A 20,622-nucleotide genomic window follows, 5' to 3' on the forward strand; every position below is an offset into this window, starting at 1 on the left:
CTATGTGAGCTCTTGTAAGTGTGACAGCCCCAAGCCACCAGAGTTCAAGAAGCATTTGACAACGCTCTCAGGTACATGATGGGACCCTGTTCTGTGCAAGGTCAGGAGCTGGACTTTGACAGTCCTTCGGGGTCCCTTCCAACTCAGGTTATTCTATGATTCTCTGAACCCTTCCTGTAGATCAGTGACCCCCATTTGGGGGGGGCAACAATAATAGTCTGCAGATAACGCACCCTGTTCCCTCTGCAAACATCAGGTATAACTTTAATTTCCATGCCTGCACTAGATCATTTTGCAGCCAACTTACTATCCAAGAGGTAGAAGAATGAATGGGAATAAAGATGCAGAGAGCTCAAGCTCACAGTCTTCAATCTAGGCCAGGAGATGATTAATCCGACATCCAGGGCTAGACCAAGAGTCCTTTAATAATAAGGACAAAGACCACTCATCAAAGCCACTGCAGAGAAATAAACCTGATGCCCTGAAAGACACATACTGTACTATTCTGCAATAACTACAAGCCTTGTATGTACCATCAGCTTCGTGTTTTGGTATAACTGCTGTAGACTAGCTGTAAGGTGACACAAGGGACACTGATGGTAGGATAAATATTCTGATATCCATGATCACAGGCATGACAATAGTAATAATAGCAGTAAAAAGTACAGTACAGACTGGAAAAGAAGAAAATCAGCAAATTCTACCCATTTTCCTTCTACAAACTTGCCGTTATGTTGTTTTCATCTGCTTTGGGGGAGAAGTCAAGAGAAAAGAGATGGAGGCAGTACTCACTGCTGAGCTGTATCTGCGATTACAAAAGTAGCTGTCAGACGAGAAGTCTGTGTTAAGGTTACAAGAGGTCAGAAATCAGGGTTTCTATCCTGTGAAAGAAGCCAAGGTATCATCTGGCAGCCTTTACTCAGACGCTGGGTTCCTGACTGAAGGATGGAGCCACAGGAAAAGTGACAAGAGGACTTTGATCTATCACTCCCAGTTGTAGCAGTGAGGACTGAGAAGAGCCAATCTGTCTTCTGCAGCTACTAAATCCCCACTGGAGGGGAGGTGGGAAGGAGAATGAAGAGGGCATTTATCTTTTTTTCTCTCTTCCCCTCATGTGCACACATTTACCAACAACATTCAAAGAGAGCTAGTATTTTGAACAAAAGGTCCTGTAATGCCTAATAAATGCTGGTAAGAATTTATTCAAGGAACCTGGGTTAACACTGATGGGAGTTCATACTTTTTGCTCTGTTACTCCTGTTGCTAATTGCTACTGCAGTGCTACATCACAAGTACATTGCTGCAAAAACATAAACATGAATCAAACTTTCACACTGAAGGCACATCTAATTTCTAGTGTGTTTTATATGCAAGATTTGGGCTTATTTTTTTCAGACAACCCACTTTTCTTTGGCAATACTTACTGTATATGGTCAGATAATGCTATTTTTATACTGCACTGAGACACAACTGAGTATCAGTAGGTACATGTTGAGTTTCAATCTGATAGAGCACTACATAAAGATGTGCTCTGAAGAGATGACAGAAACTTTGTTTTATTTAAGACAAACGCTGGTGTTGAGCAAAATAATTTACTACTAACATTATTATTTCACTTCATTTCTCTGGATTGATAGATTTCTCTGACAAGAGTAACCAAATAATCAGTGCATCACTTCTAATCTACAGAGTAAATTCTGTGGAAGTGTCACAGGGTTTGACAGAGTGCATCAAACCAGAGTGAGGGTTTGATGCATCAGCAGCTACTGTGCCAAGGAGGACTGCCTCTGACTTTGCCAAAGTCCTAGACACTGACAATGAGCGTCTTCAGGAAACGCAAAGTTGATGTTACTTTTGGTTGCTGTTCTATGCTGTGTTATCTCTGAGCTTGCTAACGCACTGAGGAGCACCAGGTCACACCTCACAGCTGAGAACTGTGGGCAGAACTGACAGGTTAGTGAAACTCAACATATGCCTAGCAGTAATGTAACTAGAACCATTTTCTGCTGACATTTCATACCTCCTTGTTAGCATGTTTCACCAGTGTTCTGCTAACCCTAGCAGGGCAGGGCTTCAGGCCTATCCCCTGGCTTCTGTTGATGGACCCCTCAATATGCAGCACAGCCCCTCATTTAAATCAGGGCCACACACTGCTTTGCAGAGCTGTTCAGGAGTTTCAGCCACTTTCTTGTATTTAACTTGAATCCATTCACTTCAATATGCACATACTACCACTCAACGGAACAGAAATATTTGCAAAAAATTAGCCCAGCCAGCAAGAAAATGCCACGCTGGTTAGACTTAAGGCTCACTAGAGCAATCTTCTCTGAGACAACTTGTATGCTCAAAGGTTGCAGGAAGAATGCTTTTGTATTTACTGTCCCAAGAGTGCTCATAGTTGTAAAAATTACTTCATTGCAGCATGCTTGTGAAATAAGGTAATGAGGCTCTCTCAGTGGAAAAGGAGTTTCATTTCTAAGTCATTGGCTTGGTAGTAAACATCTCTGGGTGAATAAAAAAAGCTGGAAAACTGATCTGAAGAGTTTGGCTGAATAACATCACATGGCACACAACACATGTTCAGCGTAGGATATGAATGACAGCTGAAACCAGCAACTTGAGAACTTAATTTTTCAAAGTGCTCAACATTTTATAGCACCAATCAGAACTACCCAAAACTTTGTGATATGAAGCATTCAGTCTTGTAGGGCAGAATTCAAGTTTCTTAACCTCTGGTTACCAGCCTGTGATACCACTCTTCAAAACTCCAACCATTTAGGATACAGTTTTGCTCTCTATATGAATCCCTTTCTTGGATAACTGTACTTCACCTTTTGGAACTGTTCATTTTATGTGAAGGACACTCCATGTGAGCACATAATTAAAGACTTAATGCAATGCACATATTCACAGCCCCATTAATGCTGATGCTTCCGAATGCACAACTTGAGCACCTCTTAAGTTTCTCTGCTACCTGGGACATTCTGAAAGGGCCTCTTTGCCTTTCCTACATGTGTTTTTCAGCCCTGGCTCCTCCTGCAGTGCAATTTGTAAGCAATTTCAGCTCAGACTACCTACTGTCAGAGCAATGTGGTCACACCACATCAAACTATGGAAACCCTACAGCCAAGCATTGTGAGTGCCCCTGGAGCAGGCCAGGCAGTACATTGTGCTTTAGCTTGCTCCATCTTCCCGTCCTGAAGACAGTTTAGTTTCCTTTTCTCTCAGCTCTGAGAGACACACTGACTCTGCAGAGAATGAAACTGCTGAATTGTGGACTGAAATTCTTCTCCTTACTTTCTTTTTTTCTCCTTCACATAGAAAAAAATATCCTTCAGATTAGAGGAAGCTTGCAGCCAAATTTCAAGCTCTTCACTTTGAGCAGAGTGATTGAAAATTTTTTCATAACATGATTAAAATTTAAGTCTCCCTCTCACAAAAGGCTGGACAGTCTCTGTGGAGAAGTTCAGAGTAAATAAATAAAATTAAATGCTTCTCAGGAGACTATTCAGCACAGAACATTTCATCCCCAATACTTTGGCAAAAGCACAGGAATCTGAAACAGGGTCATCTTCTGGAAAGTGTCAAGCTACTGGCTTCACCTTTAATTAGAGTGCAGCATAACTTCTATACTTTACAGTGGTAAATGGGGTGAGCTGAGGACACACCTCATTAACGGTGTCTACTTTGTCACATTAAATCAGGCCATTGTTCTAATGCATGACGAGAACTAAGACACTTACTTGGCAGACTTCAGCTGTTTGAGGAGAAGCTTCCCAAAGTGTTTGTGAATCTCTCTTGTTATGTTTAAAAATTTCAAAAATAATTTAAGAAGCAGTAAGTAATAATACATAATCCTGATTGTCAGTTTTTGAGCTTCTAAATTAGCCACCAGTCACGTTAGCTGTTTATAGCATTAAATATATGGATTTTAGCTCTCCATACTTATTTGCCAGTTAAAATGATTTGCCAGTTAACTTTGTATGCATACTTACAAACACCGTGAATGCAAATTTCAAAGGATTTTATGGAAACTAAAAATCCAAATTCTTATCCCAATCTTAATTTCCCTCTGTCCTAACTTCGCCTTTTAAGGCATTCTGACCAGACTTAAAAGTAATTAAAGCATAGGACAAACTTCCAATGACGCTTAAAGCTGGTTTTGCCTTTCATTAAAAGGAATCAAAATTCAAAATATCACAGGGTTCTGTAATCTCTACTGCCTAGCTACGTTATACTCTTTTTAGCACAGAAGTGAGAACAACAAAATACTTCAACACCTGTGCCCTTTGTCCTTTTGCATCCCAAAATTAAAGAAGGGACGCTTCCCTTCCTACTTCAAAAAGTCACACCCCCCCACCCCTTGCATGCATGAACGTGTTGGTGTTATCACATATTGCTCAGGACATTAGGGGAGTTTCTGGCATTTACTGGTGGGGTGCTCCCTTTCATAATAACCTGAGTTAAAAGGTTACAAGTGATCCTTCAAGTGATCCTGTATGCCAGCAGAACTCCAGAGAAAGCTTTGGACAAAAGCAAGACTTAAAGGAATACAAATCTTATAAAGAAGGCTTTTAAAAACAGTGCCAATTTTAGCACCACACCATTTTGTACTACTATGAACGTCAAACCAGGCTATTGAAAAAAAAGAAAGGGCTCCCAGCAGCTGTGTAAAATGATGACTGATTGAGAATGGGTTAGTAGATCATCTGATGTTTTCTACTTAATGAAGCATCTTACTGGTGTTGACAGTTCCCACTGAGTGAAAATGACATAATATAATTTTACCAGCAGGATGGTGTTTAGTTAAGTTATGCTGTAGGAATGCACAAAATGGTGAAAGAAACAGATGGCGAGGAAGCAGGGCTTGCCCTCATGGAAGGGGAGTGGAGTTAGCCTTCTTGTGAATTGGTTCTGTCCCAAGCTGAAAAAAGACCAACCACCTAAAAGTATCGATACCCTTTCCTCACAGCCTTCCTTCTCTCCCTCGAGGGGAGACAAAGTGTAACTACTTCAGTAAACTGCTGAAAGTGGTATGACAGCAACCTGCGTTCTTTGGACAGGAGTATATTTTGGAACATCACCTGCAAGGGGCTCTTGGCATGGCTCAGCCAGTTTAGATTCTGAAGCAAGAGGAGCAAGAGGAGCCAATAGCAGCCAATAGTCCCTGGATCCCAGTTCACCTGCACTGTCTGTGTTGCTGATTGTGGGCCTTGCACTGCACAGGCTTCCCTACCCCAATACTACCGAAGGCCAACACCTGCTACAGCCCAACAGGAAATAATATCTGCAATGGGTTCAAAAAAAATTCCTATGCCTTGTAGGAACGGGGTGTATATTCCTAATATAAGGTGGGAATACCCCAAAGCAATTATGACATATCAGCTAAAACTTCGATCCTCTCTAAGCATCGGGACACAAAGAGCTCTGCAGGGAAATCAGGAGTTAGATGTGTGGTGGAGCACACTTGACTGCAGCTATCTTATTCCCAGAAGCAGTGGGAAGCAAAACAGAATTACAGAATCACAGAATATGCTACACTGGAAGGGACCCACAAGGATCATCGAAGTCCAGTTCCTGGCCCTGCACAGGACAGACCCAAGAATCACACCATGGGCCTGAGAGTGTTGTCCAAACGCTTCTTGAAGTTTGGATATTTCTGATTTTTCTTAATATATAGTTCTAGACTATCTTCAGAAGTTCTCTGAGTGAACAGAGATTACTCTACTCTCATTAATTTTTCTCTTGTATCTCAAGCATAAGAAGCAAGAAAACAAGGTGTCCACAATGTACAGCAAGCAATCCCCAGCTTTTGCTAAAGCACAAATCATGGTGGCTCTCCTGAAAAAAAGCCAACAGTCTTGTTTATGGACACACATTGATCTCTAGTGCTTGAACCGAACAGCTTGTCAAAGTACAACTCTTGCACTCAATTTGACCACAGGACACATGCAAAGTGACACAGCATGCTAAAAAATGCTGCAGGCACTGTAATTTGTTTTCTTAGAAAAGCTCAGCTCTGGTGAAGCATGTGTCTTCCAGTGAGGTCATGCCTTCCCCCTAATTTTCAGTTGGGATGACTGGGGTACAAAAGCAGGTCAAGTGATTTGCCCAAGGTTACCCAGTGAGTCACTGGCTCTCGTGGGATCAGGACTCAGGAAGCTCCTGGCTCAACATTCCTTGGTCTAATCACCAGCCCATACCTTCTGCATTAGCCTCCCACTCTCTCCTCTGGTAAACAAAGATTGCATGTGTTAACTCTTTCAAAATAAAACCACTCCTTTTCACATGTACTGTTTTTCTAACTTGTGTCAGTACATGATGCCTTATTAAGAACTTCATAGTGATATAACTTACAAATCCTCTTGAATTCATGGGAATTTTGCATAAAAATGATGGACCTAAGCAATAACGATTAATAAAGTTGTTTTTTTAATAAAACAGAACTGATTTGAATTACACAAGCTTACAAAAAAATTGCATAGAATATAAAACTGGCTACTCCTCTTTCTTCATCCTTGAACTTTCTTCCCAATTTTCTTTTCTTTGACTGCTATCAATCACTTATGAAAGAAAAAAGAATTAAAAAAATCACTCTCTCTTTTAAATCTCCAGCCCAGAGGCAGTTTTTAATATTTCTGGCTTAAAAGAGTTCTTCAGACTAAATGAAACAATAGTATGAAGTGCAGCTTCTTCTCAGGAGCAGACATAAAAACAAGCCACAATCAGACATTCATACACCAGCGCTGCAGACTTTACACAAAACAAACTCGGGCTGAAAAGGCTTGTTATAACAGACTTCTGTGGGAGATCACAGATACATCACCCCGTCAGACAGGCAATTTGCAAGCAAAATTCTGGCCAGGCAATGCAGTCAAAGCAATCAGAGACCACTATGTCCACATAGACCCAAATAATCATTAAAAACATGCGGTCTTGGAGGTCCACACTACCTCTGCTGCACTAATTAATGGGGCATGTAGAAGATAAATATTAATTTCAATGAAAAAGTGGGAAATGGTAACACCTATTTCACATTTGTTCAACTCAGAGTAACTCGCAAACAATATAATTCATCGCAGCTCATGGTAAATGAACGAAGTCCAGGAGAGTATACACAGTGCAAAAATGTAAAAATTGCATCGCCTGCTGCCTGCTTATTAGGTAATTCTGCCTTCCTTTCTGTAACAGAAGTACCTTGCCCACAAAAACTACAGGATCATACGGGATCTACCTGCCAAGGAGGAAAGCAGTCCTTACTTTACCCTGCAGCCTGGAAGACTGGGGGTTCAGGCTCAACACTGAACTTGTTTTAGGATCATAGAATCACTTAGGTTGGAAAAGACCCTTAAGACTGTTGAGTACAACCATAAACTTAACACTGCCAAGTCCACTGCTAAACCATGTCCTTGAAAGTTTTTTTGATAATGACTGTTCTGAAACAGTAGACAAAATATGTTTTATTCTCAACTCCTTTGTGGTTGCAGAGATACTGATATTCCACTCTACATATCTGGCTTTAAGTTATGATTTTCAGGATCTATAGCAGCTTCTCAAAGCATGGCATCTGTTTAGTCTAATTCTTCATGAGGTTACATGTACACAGAGATCAGCACAACTCCAGAAAACCTCTGGCAACTCGGGCAATGTTAGTGCTCTAAGTCACTTCCTGAAGCCTCTGGTTGAGAACCTGACCCTCCACCTCCTCATTGCTCTGTCAGGACCACCTCACAGGCATTATGAAGGCAGAGATCTCCAGTCCACTCAGACTTAAAAGCACATGGTAGATAAAAAAGAGCTCAGGTATAGTCAGAATCTGAGGATTATATTTTTCTACAGGATATCAACATACCCGTTCCACCTGTCCATATGAACTGTCTCACCTTCACCAAATAAGGTCTGCTATAAGCACCACATCTGCTGCAGGTGGAATAATTATATATTTTATATAATATTACAAGTTAATAAAAATATTGTTGGGTAAGCCAAGAATTTTTATTCAAAATTTTAACCAGCAACCTTTTATACAGCTGATGTTTACTTTTTGAAGCATCAGCTCAATTTTCTGCCCTATCGGCACCTCTTGTGAAGGCTTATCTTGGACTGCTCATTTTTCTCTTAATCAAAGGGGAGATGTTCATGAAGGCTTAATTCAAGAGCTTTTGCAAGCAGAAGTTAATGCAGAAGTTTGAAAAAGGTTCAAAGAGAAGGAATCAAACAATTGTCCTGATACATGTCATCAGAGAAGACTTGGATAAGTGTACTCTCTCTCCTTTTTGTTGTTTTAAGAAAGCAAATCTGCCTAATTATGATTACCTGGATATTTGCCTAAACTTCATCTGTCATGAAGGAAACATAATACGAGAGTCAGACAGCCTTCACCGTTTTTTCATGTGGCTATGAGATTCTGTGCCCTTGGCAATGTATCCCCCTTGAAATGAAAGGCTACAAAAGATTTGTAGCTGTCAAGTCTGAAGCTTGTCTTTATCTGCTTTATCTTGACAGCCTTGAAATCAAAGGGCTACATGTTCAGCAGTGGAAAAGAAAAGATTACTGTATTTAGTTACTTTTGAGTGTACACAAAATGAGCACATGTGGTAAAATATGGAATGGGAGCATTTTTTGACATCAAAAGCAAGACTACCATGGAAGTATCATACACATTGTTCCCAGTTTAATTTTTTACTGAAGAAGGGTCAGAATCATAGTTTGCTATAAACCTTACGTAGGTTAGACATGGTCTTCTTCCCACAGAGGCCTGCAACTCAAACACAGGCTCAGTTGCTGAATAAATAGCTTCAAAGCACTCGGAATTCACCAAAATGGTATTCTGACATATTTCAGTGACCACTTGAGTAGACATGCCAGGAGTGATACCTCACTTCTAAAATGGCTTCTTTACAGAAAATTATGTTCTCTAATAAAGCACTACATTTTGGCAACGGTGCTTGTGACACTTTTGTCGTCAGTGGTGGCAGATGCTGAAAAAGATTTGGTATTAAACACGTTATTTAGTATTTGGAAGAAGTTCTTCCCTGTGAGAGTGGCGAGGCACTGCAACAGGTTGCCCAGAGAAGCTGTGGCTGCCCCATCCCTGGAAATGTTCAAGGTCAGGTTGGATCTGCCCAGCAACTTGGTCTAGTGAAAGGTCTCCCTGGGAAGGGGAGGTGTAACTAGATGATCTTTAAGGCCCCTTCCAACCCAAACCATTCTACGATTCTGTGATTTTCTAGTTTTAGTTTCTGTACAGTTCCTTGATTTTAGGCATTACACAGTACAGCTGTGGAGGAAGTTGTGATAACTTCACATAACCACAGAAAATGAAGCTCCTCAGAGACCTTGAAAAGGCACCTTGTGCATGCCTCTGCCCTAGGGTAGGATCACCGGCCCCTCAGCCACAGCTGTTTTAGTCAGACGGCTCCTGTGAAACTCCAGTAATGGAGATTTCACAGCCTCCCCAAGCAATTAATTTCTGCCCTTAACTGTCCTGGTTAGATGATTTTGGCTAATGCTTAAAGTAAATCTCCCTTGCTGCAATTTAAGGCCATTACCCCTTGTGCTGTCCCAGATGGACACAGAGAATAATTTATTACGCAAATTTTCGCAACGATTTTTTTAACATATTTGAAGGCTGCTTTTATTTCCCCCTTTGGCCTTCCCTTCTCTAAAGTCACATGTAAAAGATAAAAGAAAACTAATGAACAAAAGTTTAATTAGTTCCACATAGCAATACTGAAGTTGTATCCTAAAAATAAAATACTTGGAAAGAACATCAGTAAACCATATTACTCAGGACAGGAGGAGTAATAGCCTGCCAGACTGTTTGTGCAACAGAGGAATAGGAACACTGCAAAAGGTCAAATGGACATTATCATTCAGCAAAAAGGCAGCACTTTCTCTGTATTGCCTCCTCTAAAAAAATAAGTTTTTCAAGATTGATGAAAAGAACAAAGATACATATAATTTAAGCTATTAGACCCATGTAAGGCTCATTGAACTGAACTGGAGCTTTGCCTACTTGAAGACTGCAGGAAGGATGCTTTTGTATTTAAGGATTAGCAAAACTCAAGAGACAACTTTAATCCTTGGCTTTCCTTGTGACTTCCTTTGCAATTTGGGGAAATTACCAACTGATAAAACAAGCAGTAGCTCCACTTATGTCCTCTTAAACTCTTCTCATTTTGCTTTTGTAGATGACAAACTGTTTAGGATGGTGGGCTGTCTGTAACAAAAAGAATGCGGAATTCCAGCATAAGAGGAGCCAGTCAGCAGAAACTTCTGACTGTGACTGCACCTCAAAATACTACACCAGGCTACTAAACACGGATAATATCCCATCACAAAATATGTAAAGTGTAACTTCGAACTAATTGACTGTGTCTGTTGGTGATGTTGGATCAAGCTTATCTTCTGGAAATGCAAAGGTTGGCTTATAATTCAACATCGTAAAAGCAACAAATCTCCAACCCCAAAGTCCAGAGTATTGAAGTGAGAATCTACTTATTATTGTTTCCTGATGGTTATTTTAATAAGGGATATATGGAGAAGCAATATGCTAGTGCTGACCTATGAAAAACATAAAATAGATGTTGAGATTATGAGCAATAATAAGTTCTTCAATGCTTTTCTCCATATGTCCCCATGAAGCAGAAAAGTGCATGAAGTAAGGAAACATCATTTTTTTACAGATAAAAGGCTGATGACAACAAAGACTTGGAGAATGCCTCCATACTGTGCCTAAGCTAGCTCAGATAGCTCTGCAAAGCCATGGAGGTGTAGCTGAAGGAGCTGCTAAAAGTAAAAAAAGGTATCCATATGCCACAGCGTGAACTGATGATTTCAGGCAAGAATCCAGAAGACTATTTTTGTGAAAACAAAGCTACTGCTGTCCAACCTGACAGAAGCATGTCCTTTGCTAAAAAATGGCCATATATGGATTTACTATTAGTGGCTGGATGTCTTGACAGGCTATGATTTAAATATAACATTTACGGTATTAGTATTGCTTAGCTTTATTCTGAGGAGAAACTGGATTATCACATTCAAAGTTGCAAGGTTTCCTCCTGTTTTGCTGCATTATCCTCATTTTTTGCATTTGACATTGGAGACAAACTATTACTGATTTCCCTGCATTCAAGCAGGACAAGATTCAGGTCCTACCTCATCAAACTTCACATACAGATATCCACCTCTTATTGTCAGCTAATCAGCTGCACTAAGAATTTGGTTGCATCTATTTCTTTCTGTGCTCTCCTTTACAGACCTTTGGAGATTTTGCCTGTTACTGCCACTCATTCATACTCTTCCACTCAAAAACCACTGGTCAAAATCCATCTATTTTATCTGAAATAAATAAAATAAAACAAACATCTTACACATATACAATGTGGTAGACACCCTGGCAACAGAAGCAGCAGGCTTTACTCTGTATCAGGCTGCTTTCTGGCTTCCTATGCATGAATTCAACCTGAGCTCCTGGGCTGTGCATGGTCCTGGTTTGGTTGAGCTGCAGTTCAATTTACTTTGGTTGCCTTCCAGAGAAAGAATCTGATCCTGAAAAATGCTCTTCAATCCTTCAGAGAGGAAACACAAGCATTTAGGTCCCCTTGGAAGTTAAAGCGAGGACACACAGCCATTCTGTGGATCTAGTCCACCTTAATGATGCTGCATCTGCTCCACATGCACACAGAGATGGGTTACTTAAAAAAATGCAGAGAGTGACTGATTCACCTTGTGGCTCACCCTGATCTTCCTACTGACAGAGAGGAACACCTTAGAGCCCTTAGCATCCCTCTGACTTGCAGGGCATCACTTATGTTGCCGTGTGAATTCTACCAAGTAACTAAGCCTGCTGTAAAATTAAAGCTACACCCTGCCCACAGGACAGGGGGAACTTTAAGATTTCTGGATTGTAGGAAGAAATCTAGTCTCCAACTAAAATAAAGCAAGGTTTTCCCCAAAGTGCTTAACTAAAGGGTATCCATGCCACACTTTTATTTTTCATCCTTTTTTGACCTTTGATTTAATTTAAGTACTCAAGCAATTTTAGCTGTGTTTTTTTCTCAACTTCTCCCACTTCAGGCCACACACACAAAGATCATTCTGTGATCTGACACTCCTCCTTTCTTAAAAACTTCTGGTGAAGAGAAAAAAAAAAAAGGATGTTATTTTAAACAGCCTCAAACTAAAGGTTTTAAGTCCATTAGGGTAGTTACTTATTCATTTTAATTCCTACCTTTTTTACATTGAAAATGTTTTTACAGATTCCTGTAAATGTCTAGGTATGAAAATGGCCCTTTTTCAAAAATTTTCTTCTAGATGACTAAAAATTATGCACTTTTGTTTACATTTTCTTTGTGTGGAATTCAAGTTAACAATACGTATGTTTACTGCTCATCCCAATCTTTATTGATCTATATTCCTTCATTTTTAATCTGCCTAAATATGTATTTATTGCTCATAGAGTGGTAGTCGAGACACATTACTCACCTCTTCACATACCAGATACACTGGCATCACAAGCAAGTTCCTCACCCAACCTCACCAATGCCCACTAACCCTCAGCAGCAGGCATCACTTCTGGATGCAAGGAGATACAAGCAGTCCCTCCCAGCAGGCTGGCCTTTGACTGACATGCTAAGTTTGCAATCTATTTGTCCCAGGTCTAGACCAGGTTCGTGATGGGTCGTTGGCTTCACAGCATCTGCGTTTGGACCCTCTGAACACATACAGCACGAATCTGTATTTGATGTGCTGCTCTAGCTACCTCCAAATGCTCTGAATTACTGATTTCAGAGAGCTTTTTCCTTTATAATTACATTATTGTTTATTAAAATAAAATTTCTGTTTGGGGGACTCGTCCTGCCACAATACTTTATGTTTTCATGCAACGCATGATCCCCTCTCCAGCCACTACTGATTTAATTTCTTTGTAGCTCCATAGGAGCAGTAGGTTTAGGTTCACTTATCACTGAAGAGTCAGGTCACTGACACACCAGCTGCTTTTACACAGATGGTGACCTCCCTTTGCTGAGCCCGAGGTATATGTAAGGCATGCAACTCTTGGGCTCTACCTGCTAGCTACTTGAAAATTGAACTACTGCAGCGATACTCCCAAAGCAAACTTTACTTTGGTTTGGCATGAGGTACAAGGCAATTCAGCAATTGGCTCTCTCTGAAAGTTCTCCTTTCCTTGTTATTTCCTTCCAAGAATGTTGGGGAAAAAAAAAAGAAAAAAGAACCTTCTCCACTTTTAAGTTGCTGTTTGCTCACCGAAGTGAATAGCCCTTATAGCAAATGTGAACACAGTTCAAAAAACATCAGTAAATTAAACATAATCAAGATAGCAGCAGTCTCTCTGAAGGAATACATCATGACAGACGTAATATCCTAGAACACAAACTTTCTTCTGTCACTAATTCTATCTTAAATCCTTCTGAAGGCTACATGTAAGGTTTCTAATTTATATGCTGTGCACTGCGGTGGAAACTGAAACAAAGTTAAACAGGTTTTTTGACCAAACCTTTATCACCTAAATACTATTTCACTTATTACAGCATTCATATTTGTACCATATTTCACCATAAAGGTGGAATTTCCATAAAGTTAGAAAAATATTAGAATTATAGGGCTTTTTTTCCACAAAAGCCTTTCTCTGCAGGTAATACAGTGTCCCAGGAAAAAAAGCTTTGTAACAGCAGAGCATGCAAATAGTTCAAAAATGTCAGTTATTTTCCACTCTGTAGGTACTAAAAGGATGCAAATTACAATAGATGGGCCAAATGCTTTCTCAGGAGGGACATGTATTGTCATCTTTGGACAGTAACAGTAGCAGCAGCCTTTACATTTTCACTTCAACTACTGCTTAGAAACGACACTGTCAGAAAGGAAACACCTACTGTGCGCCTTCACTTGCCTTCTGATCCCTTATTAGTTAACCCTGAAGTGCATATGTATACAGCCCTAATCCCCAAGTGAGTATCTGGACCAGGGGAAATCTGGAATTAATTGCGAAGTATTTTGGTTACTAATGCAGCTGTTACAAGTGTTTGATTTGGCAAGGGAACAGAAAAGGCACTGCATACCAATTTCGTGAGCCACTGTAAAAGCTGCGTGGAGGCCGTCATCTTCAATCACCGCACAGCTGCGCTCAGGAGAGCATATGGTCCCAACGTCTGCCATTCCCAGAGTATCACATGAATGATGCCCACATAAATCCTGCCCAGGAAAAGGGAGAAAAAAAAAAAAAAGGCATTAAAATAAATTTTTACACCCATAGGTAACAACTGGTTAAAGGCACCAGCCCTTTGCAAAGAGCAGAACCTGGGTAAAAACATCAATGTAAGTGTCTATCTGAAGGTATCAATGCAGTTTAAAAGAATGATGAGCCAATCCCACCCCTGGTAAAATCAGTGGGAGGATTTTCATTGACTTTAGGATTTGGATATGTTGCGTAACTAATTATTATTTCTTTTTCTGCTCAAAATTGCACTGAGGTAGGTACTCAAAATATGCTGTAGAAGCATTTCTTCATTGGCAATAAAAATGGAATATCCTCTTTATTTACAGAAGGTAAACAAAGGCACAGAGAGAATGCTTCAGATTCCTGATCAGTCCTTGAACCAGAGATCACCCTTCTTCTCCAAAGGCAGGTCTTACACTTGCACTTAAAAGAAATGAGATTATTATATGTGAAACCTCATTCCACATCTGTCAGGTAAAACAATGATTAACAGTGTATTACCCAATATACCAAGTACTTAAGCAATTCTCAGAGGTTGCTTAAAGAGTCAGTGATGTGATAGAGTCCAAAATGCCTTCACTCCCAGCCTTACTAGTGCACTGACTCAACCATGTCTCCTACATGTAGATATGGGCTGTCTCCAAAAACCATGCAGGTAGCATTAGGTTTTTTCTTCCATTCAGGATGGTGATAATGGTAATGATAATGATGGAAGGAACTCTGGTCAGATATTGTGTTTTAATCATCAGCAGTAACTTTTTTGTGCTTCCGTTGAAGCAGAGGGAAGAATACTAGTCTGAATATATGTACATAATGCTTTTTTGGATGAGAAGGAAAAGTAGGTATCATGCTATTTAGAACACTTCAACATTTCATTGTGGTTGAATGAAATTGTAATTTTCAAGGCATTATAGTATTATCAAAGGTTATTATCAAAATGATCAAAGAGTACCTTTTTTCCCCCCTCATTTTTAAGACTCTCTGCTTTCCTTCACATCTCTTTTTATAAGGACTTCCTTTGATGAAGCCTTTCATAATTAATCCATCTGAATAATAGACACCTTGTATGAGGTTTGAATTGTATGAACAATGTTCACTGATTAGACAGGTTAGGCAAACTTGAAAATGCACAGGATTCAAACCCACTGAAGTAAAAGAAAAACACACCGAGTTCACAGATATTGTGACAGAGCATCTCTTCACAAAAAAAATTAAAAAACAAAAACAAACAAAAAAATTTTTTTTTCCTCCAAGAGGAAACAAAGAAATTTTTCAAGCTAAAAATACACAGCAATATTACATATATGGAGGAAGAATTTCAGGCTCAGTTCTGGCTTCCAGGTGTCTGGGAACTCTTTTAAGTAAGTGCATTCTTGGTGCTACTTAATACCAAGATTTAAATTCTGCAGTACCAATGAACAAAACAGCCTGACAAAAAGAAAGGGGATACAGTTCAAAAGTATTTCAATTTCCAAATTACAAGTGTAATCCATGGTTTAAGAAAAATTTCCATTCTGCAGCAATGTAGATAATATGCAGACAATTTTCTCTCCAACACTCCAGGAATCCAAATAGCTCCGCAGACTTTGCCTCTGGCTCTGCATGGGTTATGGGAAGGTATGGGATGCCCATTTTTAAGTACTTTAAAAGAAATTCAAAATGTTTTCACTTGTATTTAGGGAAATAAACTTTGTATCATTTTCAGCAGCTCTCGACTAGTGTTGGATCAGGCTCCAAGTGGGATCATATTATTATAATGTCAAATATCTGAGGCATATTCAATAAAAAAGACACAATCCTTAAACTCCTATATCTTTTGCTTGGGTTCATATCCATTTAGCCCTTTATGTGTCACTTCTGAATCTGGCCCTTTTGGTCTAAGGGTACATTTTAGATAAAGTAAACTCCATGAAGATGTAACTGTAAGTGGTTTACCTACAGGGGCATGTGTAACAAAACTCAGAAAAAGTCCATGTGCATAGTACCAATAAATATACCTTTCCATGGGGATATAATCTGTCTAAACAAATGAGTGTAAGCTGTATAGGAAGTAAGATACCTTTATACTACTGCCATGCAGTGCTAAAGGCTGGGGGAAGAGTGGCTGGAAAGTGGCCCTCCTGGAAAAGGACCTGGGACTGCTGTTTGACCGTGGCTGAACAAGAGCCAGTGTGTGCCCAAGTGGCCAAGGAGGCCAGTGGCATCCTGGCCTGTATCAGAAACAGTGGGACCAGCAGGATTAGGAAAGTGATTCTTCCCCTGCACTCAGCACTGGTGCAGCCACACCTCGAGTGCCGTGTCCAGTTCTGGGCTCCTCACTACAGGAAAGACATTGAGGTGCTGGAGCAGGTCCAGAGAAGGACAACAGAGCTGGGGAAGGGTCTGGAGCACAAGTCTGATGAGGAGCAGCTGAGGGACCTAAGGTTTATCCAGAAGAAAAGGAGTTTCGGGGGAGACCTTATGACTCTCTACAACTACCTGACAGGAGGTTATAGCCAGGTGGAGGTCAGGCTCTTCTCCCAGGCAACCAGTGACAGGAAGAGAAAACAGCCTCCAGCTGCACCAGGGAGGGTTCAAGCTGGACATCAGGAAGTAATTCTTCACTGAAAGGGTGATTAGATATTGGAAGGGGCTGCCTAGAAAGGTGGTGGAGTCACCATCCCTGGAGGTGTTTAAGGAAAGACTGGATGTGGCACTCAGTGCTCTGGTCTCAAACACGGTAGTGTTTGGTCAACAGTTGGACTTGATGATCTCGGAGGTCTTTTCCAACCTAATTGATTCTGTGATTCTGTGATAGTGCAATTTGACCTGAATCCACACAAGCCTGAAATTCTGAAACTGAAATTCTTACACAAGTACCAAAAAGCACACAAATGAGACAGAAAGCAGCTCACTGTAGGAGGTCTAGACTACTCTCAGGTTGACAGTGCCAATACTAGTATAAAATGCATTAATTCAGGCTTTGTCTCTGCATGCAGATTTTATGTCATCTGGTCTTTTGTTGTGCTTGGGTGTCATTATTACGTAGATACTTACATCAATACTGCTGCCAATGTGGGCACAATTGTATCAGCACACAGATGTCTTATGCCAGTGCATGATTTACTTCTATTTGCATACAAGAAGCAGCTATGCCAATGATATGGCTGGGAATTTATACCAGCAGACACAACCAGACCTCACAATGATTCACCGGATTTGATGACACAAGTATAATTAAAAGAATATAATCTTTTAAGCAGGCAATCTCATAAACTTCCTTAGAGTTACTTCTTATGGGATGTGGGGAACATGGAAAATTACGACAGGGATGTTAAACATAAGCAGCCCTTCTGACTCGTGGCTGGTTAGTAATCTCACCCTCAACATTTCAAAAGCTATGCACAGGATTGCATTACCATCTTCCTTAGACATTAGGGCTGTATTAGTAAGAGGCTGGCCCTAGGAAATCCCACAGCAGGAAATAAATGGTAAAATTACCTAGGTCCTCCAATTCCCCACAGACAGCTGGGAAACAGCTGTCCTCAGATGATGTGGGATCAACGATTCCCATAAAGGAGGAGAGTGACTGCACTGGGGTCAGGAAGTGGTGGACAGTGATGCAGTAAAGCTCTGCTACCTCCAGCCAGGCCCCTTTCCACATCCACACTGCTGCCCCGGCACTTGGAGCAAGGACCTGGGGGGGAGTCCTGCAGCCACCTACCAAATCCCATGTGGGAAGCGGAAGAGGTGGCTTGTAAAGGATTTTGGAAACAGGGACAGGAAATATTTTCTGGCATTAGTATGAAGGTGTTTCTGGGATGTCTATGGGTTGCCCATCTGCTGCTAGAGCAGGGCACACAATGGCTATGCTTTGAACAGAGACCATGTGTTGAGCCTCCTGGTTTTCCTTGCCAACTTCAGTCCTCAGTGACTGCCTGAGGATGCTTTTTCTCAGCTAATGCTGACATTGTCAAGAATCATTTAGGCAGATTACTAAAGGCTCAGATCCCTTATGTTGTCAACTCATTGTCCCATTTATTCTTTACTTCTCTTGCCTCTGCATGATTTGAACTTTAATATATTTCTATTCATAGCATCACATAGTATATACCATAAACAAAACTGTAGCCCATCAGGTGGCATTTCTGAAAAGTTTGCTATTGGGTCAAGTCAGTGATACTAGTTTCCCAACAGTATCACTTCAAGTGATGTTATCAAAAATCATGCCTGTTTACACTTCCATTGATTTAAATCTTGATGGCAAAATTTCTCTTGACTTAAACCTCCTATTGCTGCACTGGCTATTGATTACTTGTTGCCACCATCAATAGTTATATTTTTTTTATTTTCCTGGGCAGTCTTGGAAAGCAGTCTACAACTTTTAAGAAGTAACTTTTCTGGGAGTACAGTAAAAGGTTTTATTACCTTGAAAATATTTTAATTTTTTTGCTAAAAACAGGCCCCAATGTAATGATGCAAACTAAAAAATCTGTAAGGGTCACCTCAACTTTTCATGCTCCAGCTAAAACACTAGGAAAAAGGGAACTCGGGATACTTAAATTTCCAATTATTATTTCACTCTGATGTTTGGCTTCTATTAGAAAGTTAATCAGTTACTCAGATCTGTATACTCAAATGCCTTGAAACAGTGGCAGAAGCTTCAAAGAATGAGTGTTTCTTGATATTTCTAAAGAAGGAATGCAGTCTGGCCCTTGATCTGCATTACAGCAGTTTCAAAACACGAATGACTAGGAAATGCATTTGCTATGCAGGAGGCAGTAGATGGTAAGACTTAAGCTTTGGCAAAAAAACGACTTAGGAAAACTAAGCTGTACATCATAAAACTAGTAGTTAATTAGACAGCTTATTAGAGGCAAAGATTTCTTGGTATTCTAAATACATCAAGAGCAGCTGGCTGTCTGCCATGTATACATGGCATTGTGGTGAAAGAAGATAACTGTCACTGCATCCTGCTGGAGCAGTGAATTTATTTTACCTGAAATTTGTTCAGTAGGCTAATAAAAAGCCAAACAAAAACTGTTTAGTGAAAGCTGGTATTAGATCAGAGCCCGCTGACCAGTTCCAAATCAGGATGTAAACACCAACATGGACAATTTGATGGAATGTACAGGGAGAAGAACATGTCCTCTGGTCTTTTGAGTTATCTACCCTTCCTAGGGCTTGCAGTTTGTGACCTTATGGGCCCCGAAGTGCCACAGTTTCACAGTCCTAAGCAGCTTAGCACTTTGCTTATACTAAAGCTTGATTGATTTTGAGATGCTTAATGTTTCTCTGCCTTTACTCCTGACGGAAATTAAGCCTACAGATAGATGTTCTCAGATCAGATGTATGAGAAACCCACAGAATGAGGCAAAGCTGCACTTCACCTTCTCGTAAAGCACAGCTAAGAGCTTTTACATCTCTGTGTGTTTGTTCACTTGCCCTTCCAGGTGTTTTACAATGGCTCATCAACTAAAGCCTTTGCCCAGTAAGAACATGATCCAGCTTCAAATTCCTTTAGGGATGAGGCCAATTAGAAGCATGTTTCTTAGGAGAGCACCATATGGTCTACGCTAGACTATGGCCTGCAGGGAAGGTCTGCACGTGCCCTTGCACACAGGGAGTTGTGGCTCTTCCATGTGCCAAAGGCTTCCCTGGCCCAGGCTGTTGTCAGTGCTTACAGTGCTTGGTGAAGAGACCTAGTTTTGGTCCCTTTCTCAGCTTGCTTCTCTATTTTACACTGAACAGTCCTGTGGTAAATTACAGAAACAGTCCTCTCTCCGTGCTTTAGGAACCCAGACCACCTTGCTCTTAGCGGTGCACTCCAGTCAGCGGCTTCAGGTCACGATTCCTCTCGTTCTCACCATATGAATTACTCACTAAACAGTGACATAGCTTTGGTCAGAGGGGTGGAAAGTTTCCTTAACACCTGGAACAGCTTACAACCTACTGGTTAAGGACCTCTCCAGGGAGGTGGGCGATACAGACCTAAAATCCCTCAAGTAGAGGAAGGAATTAAGTATGACTTTCCGACTTCCTGCAGCAGCATTCCCACCGCAGCCCCGTAAGGGGAGGGTGGGGTGAGGCGGCATTCGGAACACACACATCCACCCTCCCATGTGCCCCTCTGCAAAGCGGGTGAACGTTTATTAATGTCACAGCAACGCGGAACAGCACATGTGGAGGGAGCTGAGGTTCACCCAAACAGAAAGGATTACAGGTATCGCCCAAGGAGGGTATGACCTCTGCAAGGCAAAAGGAGCATAAGACTGAAGTTGACAGTCTGCAGAAGGTATACTGTAAATAAGGGCTAAGGGGTGAACAAAGTAATTAGGGCATGGTCTATTTTACCCTCAGCCAATACTATGACACTTAAAAGAAAGGCTTTGCAAGCCAAA

At 40.8% G+C, this 20,622-nt stretch overlaps 1 protein-coding gene across 1 annotated transcript in view; it reads right to left on the reverse strand.

The window, feature by feature from the left end:
- Positions 1-20,622, reverse strand: part of ADAMTS5 (ADAM metallopeptidase with thrombospondin type 1 motif 5) — a 46,899-nt gene that overhangs the window by 20,048 nt on the left and 6,229 nt on the right. The window contains exon 2 of the mRNA XM_027681550.1: positions 14,085-14,217. Within this exon, the coding sequence (XP_027537351.1) occupies positions 14,085-14,217 (133 nt within the window). The remainder of the gene's footprint in view (positions 1-14,084; positions 14,218-20,622) is intronic.

This window comes from Neopelma chrysocephalum, unplaced genomic scaffold, assembly GCF_003984885.1.
Source record: "Neopelma chrysocephalum unplaced genomic scaffold, ASM398488v2 Primary Assembly neopelma1_60, whole genome shotgun sequence".
NCBI classification, from domain to species: Eukaryota; Metazoa; Chordata; class Aves; order Passeriformes; family Pipridae; genus Neopelma; species Neopelma chrysocephalum.